General features: G+C 40.3%; 1 protein-coding gene and 1 long non-coding RNA gene across 4 annotated transcripts; one reads left to right on the top strand and one right to left on the bottom strand.

The window, feature by feature from the left end:
- Nucleotides 1–46: 46 nt before the first annotated feature.
- LOC109043034 (podocan) lies at nt 47–21,509 on the top strand. Of its 3 annotated transcripts, none has more exons than XM_072303408.1 (5): nt 47–543; nt 700–858; nt 6,808–7,216; nt 12,405–12,628; nt 15,644–15,945. In XM_072303408.1, exons 2-5 carry the CDS (start codon nt 781–783, stop codon nt 15,779–15,781), a joined length of 849 nt encoding a protein of 282 aa, XP_072159509.1. In that variant the 5' UTR covers nt 47–543; nt 700–780; the 3' UTR covers nt 15,782–15,945. The 3 variants fall into 3 exon arrangements, with proteins under 3 accessions (XP_072159509.1, XP_072159510.1, XP_072159511.1); XM_072303410.1 differs by lacking the exons at nt 47–543; nt 700–858; nt 6,808–7,216 and adding exons at nt 18,094–18,269; nt 19,341–19,753; nt 20,535–21,509 and having other exon boundaries at nt 12,434–12,628; nt 15,644–16,002; XM_072303409.1 differs by lacking the exon at nt 700–858 and having other exon boundaries at nt 55–543.
- On the bottom strand, nt 3,782–15,148 carry LOC140225229 (uncharacterized). Its single transcript, XR_011900372.1, has 3 exons — nt 14,122–15,148; nt 12,367–12,689; nt 3,782–4,571 (listed from the first exon to the last, which is right to left on the bottom strand). It is a non-coding gene; the product is annotated as an uncharacterized lncRNA (long non-coding RNA).
- Nucleotides 21,510–21,633: the final 124 nt, after the last annotated feature.

The following is a 21,633-nucleotide window of genomic DNA, read 5'->3' as shown; positions in this document are numbered from 1 at the left end:
TGTTCAAATAGCAAAGCTCAGGTGAGCGCAGCGCAGCGCCAGCTATCTAAAGTCGCATTATCACCGAGATAAAAGCTCAGAGATGTGTCGCCGTGACAGTGGCATCGCAGCTTGGTCGCTCTTAACTTTTACTCTTCATCCTCCTCACAATTCCGCCTTCATCGTTTTCCGCTGAAATTTCTTAAACCAACGTCGTTTTTTTCCAGCGATGACTCTGCGCGCACATGTTCGGTCTCTTCGTCGAAATTTGAAAACCCACGGCCGGGTCGGTGCGAGCCTTCCTCTGCGGAGATACGTCGTTTTTGCACGGGGAATTCGGGCGAGTGCCGCGTTTCGAGCATAACATCCAACTTAAAATGTGACGTCATAAAAGGTGCGCTGAATTTTGATGGTGTCTCACCAGGTCAAAATACTTTTCCACTTTAGTCTCAAGTGTTATATTTGTTTTGGGATCGTCGTGTGGTGGTGGGGATCGAGTTTACGAGGAATTCCGCCAGGAGCAGCAGCTCTGCTCTTCTGCAGGGAGGATTCGGCCAATAGGAGGTAAGGAAGTGTTTTATTTTTGAGCGCTTTGAAAATTCAATCGCCACTACTTTAAAATGATTCACTGTTTGTATTCATGAAAATGCGCTCCCCCATAATTTTTCGTAATATTCTTATTTTTTTCTCCTTTTTTACTATTTATTTTTTTTTGTTCAGTTTAGGTAGGTTTTTCAAAAATCATGTTTTACATGTGAATATCACCGATCAATTTGGAGCCACTACTTTGGACTTTTTTAAATGGAACCTATCTATATAAAACACATGGATTTGGCTGCACGGAAAAAAATGAAATTTAATCCAGAGGACAGATTTAGGGTAATTCTATGCTCAAAACTTTTGTAAAGATGAATACTGAGTATCAAAACTGCACTTTAAACTGGGCATATGGAGTGTTTTCATATTTTGCCTTCGCATTTTTGTTGAGGCACGTTTATCTGAACGGAGTATAAGGGAGAATTTAACTGAGCAGAAAGTATAGTACATATCTATAAGAGGTAAACAAAATATAACGATGGAAGAATGAGCGAAATCACGTATTCCGTTTACAAAGTTACAGAGTTCCTGTCATGCATTATTTCTTCGGAAAACTAGTCAACGTAACTTCTTGAAGACTTCATTGACTTTTCTTCTTTCTCAGTAGAATTTTCCGGATACATTTCTAGGTATGAGGTTGGCTTGTTTTTCTCCAGAAAATAAAATTTGAGCGAAAATTGTGGATCACCGCAATGAAGACTCGCGATTTTGCACTTTAGTCATCGATATTTGGATTACATTTTGCAATAAGGAACCACTATCTCTGGCTCATCCATAAAACCACGTATCTGCATAGGGAAATCAATGGCATATATGATGTTTCTAAAATGAGCCAGAAATAGTGGCTCCTTATTGCAAAATGTAATCCATTTTTTCGCGAATTCGCATATCGACGGTGAAACTACCAAACCACGTATCTTGGTTTGCGACGTCGCAGACTTCCTGTCATACTTTATTTTTTAAATGAAAAACTACTTAACATCCAGTCTTGAAAATTTCTGTGATTTTTCCTCTTAATGCGGAGAAAATTCCGTGAAAATTTCAAGGAATGATATTGATTTGGTCTACTTCAAAAAAATAAAATGTAAGCGTAGACTTTTAAACATTGCAAACGAGATACGTGGTTTGGTAGTTTCACCGTCGATATCTCGATACAGCGCCAACCTATCAAACCTGCCTGTCTTATTCTTGATTAGCCATGCTAACCTGCAAAATCGTAGATTGAAGCTCGGAGAGAGGAGGAAAAAACACGTTTTATAAAATCGTCGCTCAGAATCAGTCCTGCAAACTGTTCTTCAATTCCGCATAAGATACTGGACGATTGCGAGTTACGCATGCGAAGGAAGGTCAGTAGCGTGGACGAGTCATTGAAGCCTCGACTGTCAGTTGAATGTGCGTCGACTTGATTTGTCTTCGGTCTCGAGAGAAGGAAAAATCAGGTTGTTTGCCAGTGCATGATCATTGCAATTAAGGTGTCTATTCTGATATGTGCACTTCAAAGTGTACACTTATGCCGGTATCTTTCATTTTTATTTCTAATAAAAAAAAAAGCAAAACATTGTCTGCAGTCTTTATGGAAGCTTTTATCAAATAATGCATTAATGCATACCATTCGTTGCTGCTTCCTGGAAAGTTAATTATGAATTCTGAAAGTATTTTAATGACATTATGTTGTATAATATGCTTACTTCAAAATCATCGGTATTTAGCAATCGATGAATTGGCATTTTATGCATGTCGTCGGCACTGAAAATACGCGAATCTCGCTTTGCGACGCTGCAAACTTCCTGTCATGATTTATTTATTAAATGTAAAAATAATGTAATTTTTTTGTTCCCTGTTTTCTCTCCTTCTGTGAAATTTTTAAGCATCAGTTTTGGTTCGTTCTCCTGTGATCTGTCAAAAGTGGAATGAAGATTTTGAAAAACCGCGGTCGAAAATGGCATTTTTTTCATGTTTCACCGTCGACGAGAATTGATACCAAAGAAGGGAGGAGAGTTGTACCATTATTTTGCGACAGAATTTGTTCAGATATATCAGATTGAATCGAAGGTGTGAGAAATTGAAATATGCAGTCCGAAAAATGGACTTGCGGGGGAAAAAACATTTAAATATCTAATTTTTATTTTGGCGGATCCAGCAAATTGGCAACATTGTTTTTCTCCCTTTAAACCCATGAAAACGTATCGATTTTTAAAGGGGCCAGGTGCTCCGACAAGAAGCGATTATTTAACATAGGTTTACATGGAGGATTTCCGGTGTTGCTAAATTGCTGAACCCGCCTCTAGACTTACAAGTCTCCGTGGACTAAGTCACTAGGTTGTCTATCTCCATAGACAATTTAATGGAACGTATACGCACATGCACAACTTCAACCGTGCACTCATACGTGCTCGATTGATTCACACATCCCAAACATCAGCAAGCAATGACTTGCGCTCGCAATTGATTGTTCGCCTCGTCGTATGTGGGTATAGCATTCTGCGTCATGGAATATTGAAGGCGTTTCAAGCTGCCTCGAATCTCACTCAAATGCATCGTGTATCGATCGGCTTATAGTTAGTCCATTTCTAGGCATGTTTTAACTTCTCCAACACGTAAAACTGTTACTCAGTAGAGTCTCGCTTATCCGAGCTTCGATTATCCGCGATTCCTTTTCTCCACGGAGCTTTTCGGTAGATTTTTTGTGAAAAAGTCTTTAAAATATTACTAAAACACGGACATTAACTTGAATAGACGTGGAGGAAAGCACCATTAAACTGGGTGGGAGCGGGTGTAAAGAGGTTGTTTCCAGCCTTTAATCCTGATCACCTGCTGCACCTGAAACTTTAACGTGAAAGTTTCACTGCATGGGAAACGTCGACCCCAAGATAAGACGGCTGAAGCGCCTATTTATACGAAGTCTTGAGCTCTAGTAAAGACATTCACAAGAAACCACCTTACAGGTAGCTCTATTGTCACTATCCTGTTAAATTGTCAAAGATTATAGTTTGCATTGACATGTTAGTCATAAAGCAATGCCATTTTTTCTAATTCAGATGCCATTTTACTTTTACTTTTATTTTATCTTTTCGTATTTTTGTATTTTTTTTGTTTCTCCATGGCTTACCTCACTTATCTTCTCTTATTTCTATATTCTTATTTTTCAAATTGTATGTATGAATGTGGAAGGTATAAAGACGAGATAGAAAAATGAAAACGGGCGTGCAAGGTGGATATTTTTATTTACAAAAATAGTTCTAAATTTATGATGACAATCGAATCGTCCCCCTTAAATAGAGACAATCCCTCTGCCTCATAGGGATTGATGTTAAGAATGCATTCAATAGTTTGAGGTGGAAGGATGTAATTGACAGTCTCGTTAAAAACCTTGTACCAAATTATATAGTTGCCATTGTACAAAGTTACCTTTCGGAAAGATACCTCATTGTTAATGGTGAGTTAATTAAATTATCATCTAGAGCGGCGCAGGGATAATAATTACGTCGTAACTATGTATTTTCTGACATACGGATAAAAAAAAAAATGGTTCTAAGCCCTTAGGTTAAGAGCAATATGAAGTCATCTACAGCTGAGAAAATTGCAATTTACACCGTAAATATAGTGTTTGTACAAGAACACAAAATAATTTTAAAAAACAAACAAAAAAACTGAAGAACATGGAATGAAAAGGATAGACAACAACCTAGCATGTCTGAGGAGACCTATACAACTATGAGGAGACCTATCAACATTGAGAACCGTTTTATCTCCAAGGCGGGAGATCGTTTCTTCCAAGCTACCAAACCATGCCTAACCATGCCCACAGAAGCACAAAACCAATAAAACATTCTCGGTATGGTGTATTGAAGAAGACCCCCTCTTGACTCAATTTGGATAAGGTCCTGGATTTAAGACTTTAGAAAGGTTGCTCCTTCGCCAATTTCTTCATATCTGCTCTCATATCTGCTCAGTATCTTGCGGAACTTTGGAACCATTGGAGCCTGGAGGGACCTCTGTGAAAATAGTTGAAATAATTTGGACAAAATGTTCAATGAACTGACAAATGCACAATGCATAAGTTGATTGCGCTGTTGATTGTCGTCGTTGTCATTGTGCGTTGTTGATGCATTGTTGATTGCACTTGCATTTTAAAGAATGCTTGTCCACAGTTCAAACCACACTACCCTTTTTTGTTATTGATTCGTCCTTCGGAAAAAAAAAATCTATGAATCCAACGAAAGCTTTCCGAAGGGAAACTTCCGAGATTCTCCCTCCTCGCTGTTAGGAGAATATTCTGTCTACAGTTCAAGCTCTAAAGTTGGCTTGTTTCTCTTCGAAAAGATAAATCATGAGCGGAAATTGTAAAACATTGCGATGAAGATACGTGGTTTCGCACTTCGGCCATCGATTCCGTATTTCATTTTTTAATTTTCCTATCTACTTTTAAATATGTCAAAATTGATGCTCCTTCGAATTTTTCGCATTATTCCACCGAAAAAAAGGGATGCTAACTTAACATTCTGGACGTCATAAAGTGTGCGAAAACTCACAAAGCTCTATACATCTTGACATTGCTATAAAAACTGCCGTGCCGGTTAACTAAACGTTTTGTAAAGTGTTGCACACTTTTTTACATCCAGAATGTTAAGTAGCATCATTTTAATTTTGGTTTCTCCTCCGATCAACTCTCCATAGTTGGCCTTTCGCCAACGCTGCCGTGCTTGGGAAAAACGTCATATGAACATTCGAAAATTGCCGAATTTCCTCCGATAAAATGTTTATTTTGAAGGAAAGTTATGAATATATTCACTTGAAATTTTTAGACAATTTAGACCTGATGGCAAATAGAATTCTCTGACAAAATGGAGAAAAAATATTCTAAAATGGGCCTGTTGCATGCAAGAGATACAGCCGCGCGAATAGACTTTTCAGAGGTTAAATGACACGAAAATTACGATGGTCACATTAAAAAAGTCTGAAATACACTCCTTACTGCGCAGTTTGCGTTGCTAGGAACGCGCTTTTTCAAATTTCCCGCGTCTGAGGGCAGTTTTCTAATCACCGGAAACGAGCAAACGGCGGGCTCGGTGATTTCCGGAAGATGCCGAGTCGTTGTTGTTGTTGTTATTTTTTCCTTCAGTTTGTTTACAAACCCAACGTGATCTCTTATAGTGGTCCATATACGCTTTATGCGGTAACCAAATTGATCAACTTTTAAATATCCAACGCAATCCTTCTACATTTCATTTCACGATATCACGAGCTCCGATTTTTAGGTTATGTTGTCAGTTTTAGTTGACCGGAAATAGCCGCGAGTTGCCGTTAATTGTTTCCGTTAGAAAACTGCCCCCAGACGCGGGAAATTTGAAAAAGCGCGTTCCTAAAAACGCAAATTGCGCAGTAAGGAGTGTATTTCAGACTTTTTTAATGTGACCATCGTAATTTTCGTGTCATTTAACCTCTTAAAAGTCTATTCACACGGCTGTATCTCTTGCATGCAACAGGCCCATTCACCAAAAAATTCGTATTTTATCAAAGGAAATTTAGCAGCATGAAAAGGCTCATACAGTGTTTTCCCATGGGACGGCAGCGGGCTGATTAGAGAAGATAGACAACGCTATAGACAAAGGAGAAATAAGGACTGTGGAGCGATTCTATTGGATAAAATGAGTGTTTGTTATAGACTAAGGGAGTTAATGATGGACTGACTATTGGGTCTGTCGTGGGTCGCTGTTAGTTAGTCCATTACCTACGTCCTTTGTCTATTGTAGCCACTCGCTTCCACTAATAGCATCCTCTCATATCCCTTTCGTCTTCTTTGTCTACAGTTTTGCACGGAAAAAAAACTTCGTGCGTGGGACCCAAAGTTTAAGTCTTGTGGATCTCTGAAATTTTCGGATTGAGCATCCGAACACTTAAGGTCTAGCTGCTGAGGTTTGGATCACACATCTGAAACTTCAGTTCTTACATCTGAAGTACTTCGGTTTTCACATCCGAAGTACTTCGGTTCTCACATCCGAAAAACTTCGGCTCTCACGTCTGAAGTACTTCAGATATAAGAACTGAAATTTCAGATGTGTGATCCGAACCTCGACAGCTAGACCTAAAGTGTTCAGATGCTCAATCTGAAAACTTCAGAGATCCATATGACCTAAACTTTGGGTCCCACGCACGAGGTTTTTTTTCTCCGTGTGTATCGGTTTCAACAACGAGCCCGCAGAGGTATTTTGATTCTCTTTCTCGTTGTAGATGGAGTTGACGGGGCTACTGACGACTTGCGTCGCGATCCCGGTGCTGCTGTGCGGGTGGGTGGCGAGCGAAGACACGTTCGCGTTCGACTGCTACAGCGACACGGGGTTCGGGCACCTGGAGCGGGCGGTCGTGCTCAACTGCTCGGGCAAGGCGCTGGCTTCGACGGCCGGGCTCGGGACCTGGCTCCTCCAGCACGCCACCTTCGCCGAGCTCCTGGCCAAGCCCAAGATCGAGCTCACCCTCAGCTTCGACTCGAACGCCATCAGGACCGTCGGCGTCTTCCCGCACCTCCCACGCGCCCGCCGTCTCTCCCTCAGCCGCAACCTCATCCAGGAGATCCTCCCAGGGGCATTCACCAACCTCACCAACCTCCACGAGCTCGACCTCAGCCATAACCTCATCACAGGTGAGACAGCAAGCTCATTTCTCCTAGAGTACCTGTATAGGGAAAGTACCGACGGATCTGAAACTCCGAAAGTCCATCAGGCCTTCACCGATGCCTCCGCGAATAAAGTTAGGGCCCAAAAGGGCAGCCAACCTATGAATTTCAATTATCCAGAGCGATTTACTGATACTATTGTTACGAACCGTCCTTTATTAAGCACGTGTTTGACTCAGTTTTTGCATAAATTTACTCAATTTCGCGGAAGAACGCTCATTTCTGTACATTCTTGGCCATCTTGGTTAGAATTGGAATCTGCAGACTGGCAGTGAAATTTTGTGCGTTAGAAGTTGGTTAGAAGGGTGGCTGCACTTTTCGGCCCTAAGCCCTCCATGAACCGATCTGTCGGTACTCTCCCTATACAGGTACTCTAGAGACAACAAGCTAATTTCTCCGATAGAATATGATACTTCTGTCATGTCCAGGCAGTTATGCTAGCATGGACTTCTGCAAAGCATGTGAGAGGAGAGGGTACCGCCTAGGATGAAGCGACAGGGGCGTCCCGTAAAGAGATGGCGGCAGAGCGTTGAACAGAGAATGGAGATGTTGCATATGTGTAAGGGATTTGCAGTTTGACTATGATTCTTCTGTAAAAGTTCGCGAGAAACACGATGGTCCCACTGGTTTTCACTGAAATCAACCCCCAAGCTCAAAAAAGCTCTCAAAGTTGAGGCTGTAATGGAGGTGATATCCCACGCCATCCTGAGAGTCCACCTCTACATCAAGACAAACTCTCCATGCAAACATAGGGAGCAAATACGTACATTAGCAGTGATGCCGTGTTTTCAATTTTAGAGTCCCCAAGTACAGGGCCGGATTAAGGGGGTGGCCACATGGGCCGCGGCCCATAGCGGCAAATTTAGGGGGCGGCAAATTTTGCAATATTTTTAAATGTAGCTATTAAGAAAAATCGGATTTAGAAAAAAAATTACGAACGAGAAAAGGTGACAAAATCTCTCATTTCCTGAGAGTATATCTCTAATTTTGTCATCCTTCTGTGATACAATAGACAGCACCTTTAATTAGTCGAGTTAAGACTAAGAGAGAAACCGAACAAGGCATTTGGCCTGGAACGGCGCGGTGCAGAGAGCAATGATGACGAGAACGTGAGATGAAAAGGAGAAACTCTCGGCGCGGCGGTCGGCATGTAACACATATCAGCGCATGTAAGACTGTAGGAATAATTCATGCATTGCGCCAAACACAGTGCGGTCAGCGCGGCGCGGCGGCGGAAGTTAAAATTATTAAACCACATTTATGTTTGTTCTTTCATAATTTTTTGGTTCATTTCTTATAAATGGAGGACCTTGTCCATACAGAGATAGGTTTGCGGAACTTAACTTTCGCGCCAAGTTCCGTGAACTTTTGCCAGTAGTGTTGAGAGGTCTTTCGCAAAAAATGTGACCAACACGAGTAAATGCGTCTTATACGCCTCTCCCCCTCCGGCACGTTCTCTTGATGGTTTTTATTGATGCTTCAAAACGAATGAGAAGAGGGCGGCAAAATACAGGCGGCCCATGGGCGGCAAGTAAGTAAATCCGGCCCTGCCCAAGTAAAGTGGCAGCCCTGTCAATTTATTTGCTCTCTATCTTTGCATGGAGAGTTTGTCTTGATGCAGAAGCGGATTCTCAGGATAGCGCAGGATATCCCCTCCATTTTGACCTCAACTTGAGAGCTTTTTTTGAGCTTGGGAGTTGATTTCAGAGAAAACCAGTGGCACCATCGTGTTCCTCGCTAACTTTCACTTAAGAATCAACAGTCAAATCGCAAATTCCTCACACGTGCAAAATCTCCATTCTCTCCGCTGATTCAACCCAGAAAATTGTATGATGGAATGCTTAAAAATGATATGACTAAAGAAAATGAAATGACCATCACTTTCACCTTGAAAATAGCAGGAAAAAAATTGAACCAGAACTTTTAAGAACTCGACTAGAAAAAATAGCACTTCTTACTGAGAATACGAAAATAATTGCTAATAACTCAACAAAGGACGGGTAGAAAACATATGTAAAAATTCTGACTAATGATAAAAAAACTGTCAAAAGTAATAGAGGGAAAATTTCAGACGAGGGCGTTTAAGTCGAAGAAGTAATTAGAGCCGAAGTAATCAAACTAAGTCCGATTCCAGAAAACATGAGCGGGACACAGATTTTGAATAGAATAAATGAGACAATCGGAGAGGGATTAGACGAAAAAATAAATATTTTTAGGAAAAAGAACTTAATAACTTCCCCGGAAAAGTGGCGCTGTACACGAGAGTGCAATTACTTGCACTTAAAACAATTGTAGAACAGAAGGAATTTTTCCTGAGAAGTTATTCTGGAATGGCACAGGCCGAACCGATCATACTGATCACACCTTGTCTAATTTGTTTAGATCCATTCTACTAAATCAAAAACTATCCAAACTCTAAACAAGAACCTCTCTGCCTAAAATGCGGGCAAACCAGACGTAAAATTAATGAATGTAAAAATGTTAAAAAATGTACAAATTGTATAAGGAAGAAGATCCCAGACAATCTAGAACATCTACCAACCAGTATATTCTACCCGGTATACTGTAATGCATAGAACAAAAGTTCCAGAACATGTGGATGAAATGACTGACATGTGGAGGTATACCTTAAATACGTAAATAAGCACCTACAATTAGAAGAACAGAATATTGAGATGACAGATTTCACACTTTTATCAACACAAATGACACAACTAGAAATAATATTCAAACGGCAAGAGATCAAGTAACTGATGAATCCGATCATACCTCTTTTTCAAATACATGTAATGAATTCACTGCCTTAGTTTGTAATTTAGATGGTAGACCCTCAGCACACAATATGTTTAAACAACTTTCGATAGAAGAAAACGCTGGTCTCATACTAGTTATGGAACCAAAAAAAACAAGAAGAAAAAATCCAACATGAGTATGTTGGAAAAGCGTGCCGAATAACTGAAATGTTGGACAAATACCTCTTATTTTCACGTCTTTGCTTTTTGCATCAATTGGTACTTTTTGCTAAATTTGGGAGAAAATATTGATTCATGAACGTTGAATGTAAATTAATTTTAAAGATTCCGTCCAATTATCTTGATTTTAAGCTGATATGCGGCATTTGCGCACGACCGTGATTTGGGCGAACTGCCGTGCATCGAAATCGCGTTCAGTTAATCTCTTTGGATTTCGAACTGTAACTTCTCTCCTATTCGGCCGATTTGTATACAAATGAGGTCTCTTTTTATTTGTACTTCAACGGAAAGTAAAGAAAAACTCGCTAAATAGACGGAAAACAATTTTTGAGAAAATTTGGTGGATCCTGGCATCACGGTGAATGGTTAATCGGTTAATCGCCTCGCCGTCTTTTATTGCCTTGCTCGAAACCGGACACCCAAAGCTATATCGCGAGATAACTGTAGTGGTTTAAGTGGATTTCGGCAGGGGCCATGGTTAGTACATAGTATAATGAGTCACGAGGCTCATCACAGATTGCACTTACAGTGCAAGACGCTCATTGGCTATAGAGTTTTGGCGGGAAAAAAGGTTCTAGAGTTGAGTCCTCCGAGCGTAAGAAAGCTCCTATGAGGTTCCTGTCAAATTGAATAATACGGTTTTGACAGAAAAATGTTCTCAATGGTTTCCAATTAGCAGTTCATTAGATTTTTTGGTAAAAGACCACCAGGGCTTGACAGTGTAATGGTTCAAAGACAAAGAAGGGGTTCGAGGAAAAAAGTATTTGGACGACCCGTTGAATAGCATTGGTTGATCTGTGTGCTGTACTATGGTACATCCGAGTGATTTCAAAAAGCGAGCCCTACTGGCACGCTTAAAATGTAGCAGTGTAGTCAAATTGTAGTATGATAGGAAGAATCACAGAAAAAGACATGGCAACAATATCGTATCTATTAAATGGAAAAATATTGTAATTTATACATGTTATTTCTCACCTAGTGAGGACAAGAAAGAATACCAAAATTCATTGTTAGAATTAGAACTATTACCTAAGCAGACAAATAAACCTCAACCTTTTATTCCACGCAAAATACAACTCAAATAAAATTAATGCAACTTGTAATTCAACTACTATACTCAAATAAAATTAATGCAACTTGTAATTCAACTACTATACTCAAATCAACTGGCAAACTGACAAATCATCCTGAAGCGCAAGAGTCAAGCCACCGATTCCACAACGGATTAGGCTATCTTTTTTTCTTTTTCTTTTCTTTTTAAAGTTATTTGAGGTGTTTAATCCATTTGAGGATTCTGCAACCTTAAATGAGCATCGGGTTAGGGTTAGTGCACATCCATGCTCCAAGCGTTCAATTTTTCAGGGATTGAGGCCGAGTGGAATCTGTTTCTGCAGATCCACTCGTCAGTTTCATGAAAATTTGTCGCCACCACTGAGGGACCTATTGACCTAGAGTCAGACGCGCTGACCACCAGGCCAACCTGGCCGGCGAATTGGGATTTCTTTCGCAAAATCCTGAATGAGTCAATCAAATTTGCGAAATTGACTTCCAAAACTAGAAGAGCAGAGAAGTTGAGAGAAACCAAAGAACTGATCGTGTTGACTGCCGCCGGTCATTAAATACGCGAACAACGGCCTCCACCTTCCCCCTAAATTTTGTGAGAGAGACTCGCTGCAAATGGCAAGAATCTAGATTCTACAAGGATAGACAACATTTTGAAAAATTTAACTGAACTACTACAAACAAAATCACCGAGCTACATACGTAACGAGAGAACCTATAACTACTTGAGAGAATCAAAACCATATCCTTCGCAACGGATCATTCACTCCGGAAGATTACTAAGTACGTACATGCATACAGAGAAATTGGGATGAATAGTTTCTCTGTTTGTTTGGTACTAAGGTCAAGTTGTCCTCCTCCTCGGACCTCTCTCTCATTTCCAACATACCTGCCCTCCCCCTTCCCCCCTCTGCTGATGGTATATCCCTTGCTGATGGTATATCCCTTGCTGATGGTATATCCCTTGCTGATGGTATATCCCCTGCTGATGGTATATCCCTTGCTGATGGTATATCCTTTGCTGATGGTATATCCCTTGCTGATAGTATATCCCTTGCTGATGGTATATCAATACCCGTATGCCTGGTTGAGGCCTCTTTAAATCAATGTTTTTTTCGTAGGGAAGGCGCTGAATCCTGATGTGTTTCGCGGAGCTTTCAGTCGGGAACTGTACGAGCCGCTCTCGGTGAAAATCCTGAATCTGAGCGGGAACCAAATTCACTCGTTGAGCCGAAGCGTTTTCGAGCATCTTCAGTTCTTGGAGCAACTCGACTTGGACAACAACCCCATCAAAATCGTCGACCACACCACGACACTAGCTTTTTCCACTTTGTCCAGACTTAAGGTACAGTCCTCCAAATGGAAGTCATTTTTTGTGGGTTTGAGTTGCATAATACCAGCTACACCTTGATTGGGCGGAAATAGATAAATGTATTTTTAATACAATTAAAATTCTTGGTCATATAGTTGGACATAATTCGTCGATTCTCTCACAAAAGAACATAACTACAATTCAGCATTGAAAAATTCTTCCTCGCAAATTATATTTTCACTAGGAAAATTCAAGACATTCATCTACAACTGAAAATGTCACTGAATTTTTCTCCGATTCATCTTAATTTCAATTGGATGTCTGCTAAACGGAACTAGAGACAGATGGAAAAGAAGGGGTGTGCTCGTTAATCGAGAGCCGTAAGAATGAGTGGGAATTATAAAGCGCCAGTGACGTCAGCGGCAACGAAGTCGTCTATGTTGTCCCTCTTGGTCGGCACGAGCTTATGAGCCCTGTCCACAGCGCTCTTTTCCCATGCCCACGGCTCATGAGTGCCGCATTGGTAGAATGTCAGATCCCGCTTTTCCATTTTTCCATTTTTTCCATTTTTCCACTTTTCCATTTATCGATTGTTCCATTATTCCAAGGAGAATCACGCCCACTTTAACTTTGTTTCTTATCCACCTTTCTAGAGCAAACTCCACATTTCCTACTCGTCCGTTCAGCAGAAATACGTCCAATTAATCGATCAGTAAATATGAAAAATATACGTTAAAATAGTGAGGGTTTCTCCTAGAAACCAATAAAAGTTGCAAGATAAGGCTGAGAACTTTTTCCTTTCTTCTAATCATGTTAAAGTATCAGGTACAATTAGGACTTGTACCCTAACTCAGGGGAGGAAGAAAGCTGGTAGGACATCTCACTCGTAGGACTCACTGTAATGGGATAAAAAAATGGGGTTGAAAAAAGTAATGGGAAACTTGTGACAAGGGAAAAAATTAGGAAAAATGACCTAGCACCGTTCAGTTTTTAACTGAAATACTATTTCTTTTAATTTTTGGACCTTGATGTCCTCGCAGAATGGCGTTAAGTAGTTCAGTTATCAAACAAATTATAACATGAAAGGAAATTCGTCAGCCCTCTAGCACATTGGAGTACTTGCTTCTATGCGTGAGCCTCAGGAGGGATTGAATTATGTGGAAAACGGGGCTCACACGGATACGCCCTTACGGTAGAGGGATGACGAATTAGACAGCATGAAACGCAGGTAGGCTGATTTCGGTTAAAACCGTCTAATTCTTTGGGGAGGGATCAATGCCGCAGAGAATGAATTTCATTGGAACGGTGCGAAGTTTCATACCTATTTGATACTTTATCTACTCTTTCAGCGGTTGGAATTTTTCAATATTTTTTTACTTTCAACGTGCAACGTGTGACAAAAATCCGATGAAATTTTGAGTTAAAAAATGATGATAAGTCGATCTCGTAACAGATAATAACATAAATTAGTAGTAAGGCGAACTTTAAGCGCTACAATTAAATTAAATCCCTTAAACTCTTCTCACCTTATTATTTCGCATCGCAAAATTATTCGGGATTTCGTCTCTCGGAGATACAGTTGCGCAAAAGAAAGAGAAAACCGGAAACCAACTGTAATATGAAGAATCGCGGAACGCGCAATTTTGGGTAGCGCCGTGGGTGTGAAAGCGATCGGACAACGAATGACAAAGATGAAATCACAAGCTATGAGCTCCAAAAAGACTGACAGGCGGAAGGCCGAAAATGTGGGAGACGGTTGCTTTTATAGTAATAAGGACGTCACAGAAAATTTCATGAGCAAAGAAGCGTTTGACTAGTTGGACGTTAAATGGAATATCATAACGATCAATAATAGCTTGACAGTAAGTTCTTGATAAAGCGTTACATGAAAAAGAGAAGAGAAAATCACAAAAAGCTGAGGTTTCGATAGAAAAGGATTGTAGTGAGATGGAAAAGGACAAGAGAAAAATTCTGAAACTAAGCTGCTACCTTTCACAGCACAAAGAGGTAGGAGGTATAAGTCCCAGCTTGGATATTTCCAATTAACCGTGGCAATACCCCAATTAATTAGATTACTAATCTAAATTTTGTCGCACTACCCCTACTTGAGTTGTGGTATTACAGAAATTAATTGGAAATGTCCATATCATCCAAAAAATTGAGGTACTTTCACAATTTTAGGGGATAATCCTAAGTTAAAACTCAAGGAAAATCATCCTCGTGAAAATTGCGTAAATCGCAAGTAATCAGCAGTCACCAGCAATATGCAAATCACCAAAGAAAAACTGACAACTCAGCAATAAAAGGAACAAGACTACAGTACCAGTGACTTTGCTCGTAGAGTAAATAGTGCTGCATAAACATGTGGTATGGTAACAGGCACACTCAAACCCAGGAGAGTGTGTAGTGAATTCCCAGGGGCAACTAAACTAACTCCGCAACAAAGCGTAGAGCATCACGAAAAATTGAAGGCGCTCCAAGTCGAGATCGTACTTTCAAAGGCCCATGAAATTATCTTCAAGTCCTTGCGTATTATTGCGATTTATCGGAACAATCCCTTTGAAAATTGCCGGATATTGCTAATTGCTTGCGGCAAATCACGGATTGCTGATTTAACAATTAAATTGTTAAAGAATATGTCCGACATGTTCCAAATGTCCATTTTGCAATAGTGGAAAGCTTACTTAACCTTGAGGGTGGTTAAATTGACATTTTTTTATTGTGAAATCTACATTGAAACATGTCGGGCACTTGTTTTGACTACAGAATTGTTAAAGCAGCAATTTCATTTTTTCCATGAGAAAAACGAGGGGAAACGGGAAAAAAATAAAGAGAAGGGAAAAAGGGAAAAATGAAACAAAATAAAATAAAATCAAACAAAGAGGCTACACGCGAAACAATGTCCATGTGTCATTAGTGGGTGTTTTATTTTTGGGTATTTTCGTTTCTTGTTGTTTTTTTTTTTGTTACCTATTTGTCTATAAGCTTTGAATATACTTCTGTACTAAAACAAAAATAAATTAAATTCAAATTCAAATCTCTTGATAGTGGTTGGACATGGGTTACACGCAACTGAAGAAGATCCCGGGGGAGATGCTGCGACACACCCCGATCCAGACGCTGTACCTGAACGGGAACAAGTTGGAGGCGATCCCTCGGAGCTCGGGGAGCTGCGGCGGACCCTGACCTCGCTCAACCTCAACGACAATCTCATGATGGAGGTGAGCGCCGGGGACCTGAGCGACCTGGGCAAGCTGGAGGACCTCGAGATGAGCGGCATGTCCCGACTCAGGCGGATCCAGGCCAGGTCCTTCGTCCATCTCACAAATCTCAGGAGGTTCGTCTGCTCCTACAACCCGGTCCTCACCGACGTCGGCCCGCATCTCTTCCATCATCCACCGGAGGAGGTCAGTACAACCATAGAGAAAAAAAGGAGGTGTTTGCATCTTGAGGTTTGTTTACCCTATGACGTAGGTCGGTACAACCTGACCAGCGAAATCCGGAATTCGAAGTAGGAAAAAGGACCATAGTGTCCCATTTTTTGCTTAAATCAACTCATGATATAATTTCAAGCACTTTTTATAGAATGACTCTTTTCAATAAATTACACCGTTTCCAAGAAAATCGATGATAAACGTCGCTGTACCGATCTACGTCATCAAAAAAATTCCAAGATGCCCGAAATGCGAACACCTCCTTTTTTTTCTCTAAGCAGTACAACATGCGTCTGCCCCTACAATTGGACGTATTTATGCTAAAAGGAACTATGTGCAAGTGGAAAGATGGGGTGGGCTCGTGGAAGCTGCATAAGAAACAATGTAAAAGTGGATATAGTTCCTTTTGAGAAAATGGAAGTGCGGGATTTTCCATTAAATCAAAATGAACTGAGCGCTAACTCGTGAGTCGTGGGCATGTAACAAGAGCGTTGTGGACAGGGCTCATGAGTTAAAGATCTCCTCGTCGTGGCTCCTTGTACGTTGCCGCTGACGTCACTGGCGCTTTTAAAGTCCCATTCATTCTTATGGCCCGAGCACTAACGAGCACACCCCATCTTTCTACTTGTACATAGTTCCATTCAGCATAAATACGTCCATTTAATCGTAGAGCCTGACAAAAAATTAAAATAGCCCTATCTCAGGTCATTCCGCGACTGTCATTCGACTCGCAAGAAGCAATACTCAAATTCCTTTTGAAATTAAGTTGCGAGGAACATCTAGGGTGCTTTTCTCTGAGTATTTGAACGTTCAAATAAAATTGTACAACTCACTTGCACATAAAAATTAGTTAAATTGCGGACGCGTTTCGCCGGCTCGCGACTCCTCGTATTTGAACGGTTTCGAATCCTGACTCAATACAAAGACTGTTTGATTTCTGCACTGATTTTAACCTGGCGTGAAAATGTTTCCAATTCAACAACCCTATATTTCGAGCATAGTTGTTGGTAATCGTAGCTGCTTCAAAAATATAAAAACCTAACTGTTTAAGACCCTGAGAGGCGCTTCCCCGTTGGAGTGGAAGGAATTGAAAACTTATGATAGGGAGGCAGAGAATTAAGTGAATGATTGAGAGACTTGAACGAGTGGGCACGAACAACAACCTGACATGTTCAGCGTCTGAGGGTGCATTATAGCCCTCAGGCATCGATTGTGTGGACATATTTATGCTAAAAGGAACTATCTTACATGCGAACCCGATGCACATAGTTCCTTTTAGCATATATTTTTCCGCATGTTACCTACATTTCCTAATGTTAGAATGTATTTAGTTTAAATGAGGACTTCTTTATATTCCGATTTTTAAAATACCTAAAAAAGGCGAGCGTATTACGTCAGATTTTCGCGACGAGAAACGGTCCTGTTGCGCCAGAGATGATTTTAACATTTCTTAGCAAAATCACAAAATTTATGCGGTTGGTTTGTAAGGAGAATTGTCCATAAAAACCTGCCACTGTCACCTGTATCACACTAAATATTCGCGGTTTTTATTCTATCTTTTTCTAGATGTGTCTTCTAATATTTGTAGGCCGTGGATACAGCTAATGTGGAAAGAAACATGTTTTAAGGGTGTCAGCAAGTGATGTTGCTGTATGGTTATTTCTCATGTTTGCATACGGATTTTAGTCCAATTCTAGAATTGTTTCAAAAAATTGTTGGGGTCATTTTCCTTCTTAGATCTCTAAAACTGATTTTTTTGTCTCATATTTTGTAACATATTTTTCTCTAAGTTTTAGAGCAGAAAGATTCCGAAATGCTACCATCGCAATTTTGCTAAATATGGATTCGTGCTGCAGTCTGTTTTTATTCCACTTACACACAATATTTTATGTCATAAAATACGGCGCCGTTCTTCAATTTTAGACGCTTTTTCCGAAATAAAAAAGGTGTAATCTGGTCCTTCCATTCATTATATTCTGCAATTCGTCCAATCCAATGAATCATTAACAGTAGCATTGATTACTCGAATAATTCAAATCATCAGTTTCTTTTCGTTTATTCAAGGTAATCATGAGGAATAATGCTCTATCTACGCTGTTGAAGGATGTAACGCAATGGGATCACGTGAGAAATTTGGATTTGCAAAGCAATCCCTGGAATTGTGACTGTCAAATGGGCTGGTTGATTTCCTTGATAGCGATGCGATCGTATGAAGACCCTGATTTCTTCATGGAAGTAAAGTAAGAACAGAAAAAATTAAAATTGTCTTAGTTGCACTCTAATCACACTTCCCGATAGTTTTACTTTGCCGTTATTAGGATCCCATCTTTTAGTTTTTCAAAATTGAATTAGCTGAGGTTAGAATTACTTTTACAGTAAATTCAAGAATAATTCGAGTGAAACCTATGTTCGTTTAAGCCGAGTTAAAAAGTTGGCCTACCTCAAGCACGGGTAAGATTAGAAATCCCCCTCCTCCTATATGAAGAGAACAGAGCATGATTGCGTTGCAAAATGTAGCTCAATAGTTTATTAATTAATTCAAAAATGGTTTGAAATATTTTTTGTGCAAATTCCCTGCATGAATTTTTCAAGACTTCCTGAAATTTTCGATACGAAAGATAAACACCCTATATGAAGAAATAAGCAGGTTTTTGGGTGAAGTTTTGGACCCTTCCAGTGCGATTAAGCCTCACTTGCTCTGACATTTTCAAATATTTAAGATACTGGTTAATTTGCAGCTGCCTCATTAATGCTTGACTACATCCTCGTGCCTTCAAACAGATTGACGGGCAATTTCAGCTACTTTGTGGACACAATTAATACATGCAAACACGTAAACGCAGGATGCTATATACAAAGATTGCAGTTTCCTACACATTTTCTCCTTCAAATTGATAGTCAGTAGTTTTGTTACTTCAAAATATTCGAATTTTCAAATTCCTAAAAACCCCGGGACACTTTGTGTGTTGTCTCTTATTCACGCAAAAGATAGTCAATGCTGAAGACAGAGCCTTCTTTTCACAGGGCTCCTGCACTTTTTTCAGCGTTCAAGTAGGCACTTTTTTGTTATACTTGCAGGAAACTTCGGTCTGAGCACATAGAGTACTCTGTCCCCACAACGGAAACGTTTGTAGCTGTAACAAAAAACGTGCAGGAGCCGTGTGAACAAAACTATTTTTTCAGTGTTATCGCATGTAAATTAAAGTTTTCTCCCATGAATTTTATTTAGTTCGCTTATTGTAATTCTTTTTTTATCCCCCTCCCCGTTTGATCCAATTAACTCGTTGAATTCGTTGATTCCGTGGACACAGATGCACCTCACCGGAGTGGTTGCGCGGCTACCGACTTGACAGCCTGATCGAGCACATCAAGACGATGTGCCACTTCTCGACGAGCGGCGGTCACCCCCTGACATCGAGCAAGACGCAGCTCCAGATGACCTCCCTGGTGGCGGGGATCTTCATCCTGGCCGCTCTGAGCGCCTTCCTCATCCGTAGCGGGCGGCTCTCACCCCCGTGCGCGATGCCCCGGCTCTGGTTCCTCAGCCTGAGGCCCCGGCGCGAGACCCGACTCCACGGTTCCGTCCAGTCCAGCATCAAGTACCAGAAGGCCGACCAGAGCGAGAAGATCTGCGAGATGATCGAGTTCAAGCGGGAGTCTCAGTATATCGACACCTGCGTGTGAGTCTCCTAAAGAGCCAGCTCATCTAAGTTCCTCGCCCTTGGTTAGTATTCCTATAATTATTCCTATCGTCGAGAATAATTAAACGTATTTCTTTCAAAGAGATTTATGTGGAGGTGAGGAATGTGGGGTGTGCTTATCAGTTCTCTGGCCGTAAGGGTGAACGAGAATAATAAAGCGCCAGTGACGTCAACGGAGATGGATGCCGTCGTCGGGGCCAGTCGTAATGGTGATTAACTCATGAGCCCCGTCCACAACGCTCTCGTGCCATGCCCGCGGCTCATATATCCCGCATTTAGTTGGCACGTAGTTCTCTTTGCTCAATTTAAAATTCCGCTATTCCAATTCTTCAAAAGGAATCACGCCCACTGACCACAATGTTTCTTATCCACCTTTCTAGAGCACACCCCATATTTCTCACCTGCACATAGTTCTCTTTGATAGAAATACGTCCAAATTGAACGAATTTCTACCAAACGGAACCAGGGTTACCTCACGTTTGACTTAAATATTATCTACAGGTCATTTGACCTAACAATTTGACCGCCAAAAATGTTTTCCTACAGTATTTTTAACCTAAAAGCAATTTTACCTACTAATATTGGACATAAAAGCAATTTTTGACTTCAGGCTGAGTCATGTTTTTTCATCTTTTCGTTCTTAATTTATGACAGCAAATGATGACAAAATTTGGTCTGAACGGGTTAATTTCAACTCTAATCCTAAAATTGACCGGACTCTTAAACAGATTGGTCCGTTTTAAATTGCACAATTTTGACTTGTTCATTCATGCATTTTGTTTATTCCCATTATCCCGTTTTCAGATCATCCTGGAATGTCAATTCCAGTCCCTGCTCAAGTTCATGAAACATGACCCTTCAATCGGTTTCGTTAGAAGTACCTGTACAATGATTTTCACACTATAAAATGGAGGGAGGTTGCCAACACATATCACGTGCGGACTATGGTGCTATCTGATCTAAGGAAGGAGAATTGACGCGGAGACAAGAAAAGAGTACAAAGATCACGCTTTTTGCCTCTTTGCCCTCGATTTTTGCGGTAGGCCAGAAAGCATCCTCTGTGCAGCAATAGTTGCTAATTCAAAATTTGCATCTTGCGTTTGCTACAAATCTTGAAGCGTGATCAAATATGTCGAACATTAATGTAGATTTTTTCATAAGTGCTTTGTTTTCTATTCTAGTCTAACTGATTGATAATAATCGAATCGTATACTAATGCATTCCCAAATTTTCATCAGGGAGGCACCGTAATGCCTCCATATCAGTAACGAAGAGAATTCTACGGAACAATAAGTACAAATTTGTCAGAGATACCACGGAGGAAGTAGCTGAAAATTGTAATTTGACTTTCGTGAACCAAAAATAAGTGAGATGAGGCCCTTTTTCACCCTGACCCTTGGGTGCTTTTAAAGTGAAGGTCATTACATGAATCTACCAAGTGCATAATTTGTGAATTATATAAATTAACGCCAGGGGTAGATATGATGCCGTACGCTCTTTGGGGAAAACATATTCATTTCGTCTCATGGGTCGTTTATAGCGGTCAAATCCTCAAATTTTTGGTTCTTATTTGTAAACCTATCATTCTGTTACCTCGTAAAGATGCTTTAAAGGGCCCTAGCTCGATTTTTCTATAAAATTTTATTTAAAAGGTCCATGCACTACTAGACCTTTCAATTCCATCTCGGCCTATGCGTAGAGTTGCTCATACAATGAGGACTCTTCATGTGAATTGTGAATATGTGAATTTAAATGTAAATAAAGTTGTTTTTATTTTTACTGTCTGTATAATTTATTATCATTTTGCGGCCTTGAAAATGTTTCAAACAGAAATACTTTCAAGGTGATCTTGAATATGATTTCTTTCTTGTATATGATTCGAAATATCTGTAGTGAAACTTTA

Source organism: Bemisia tabaci, chromosome 8, assembly GCF_918797505.1.
Source record: "Bemisia tabaci chromosome 8, PGI_BMITA_v3".
NCBI lineage: Eukaryota > Metazoa > Arthropoda > Insecta > Hemiptera > Aleyrodidae > Bemisia > Bemisia tabaci.
Note: the sequence above shows the minus strand (reverse complement) of the source record. Positions and strands in the feature narration are given on the sequence as shown.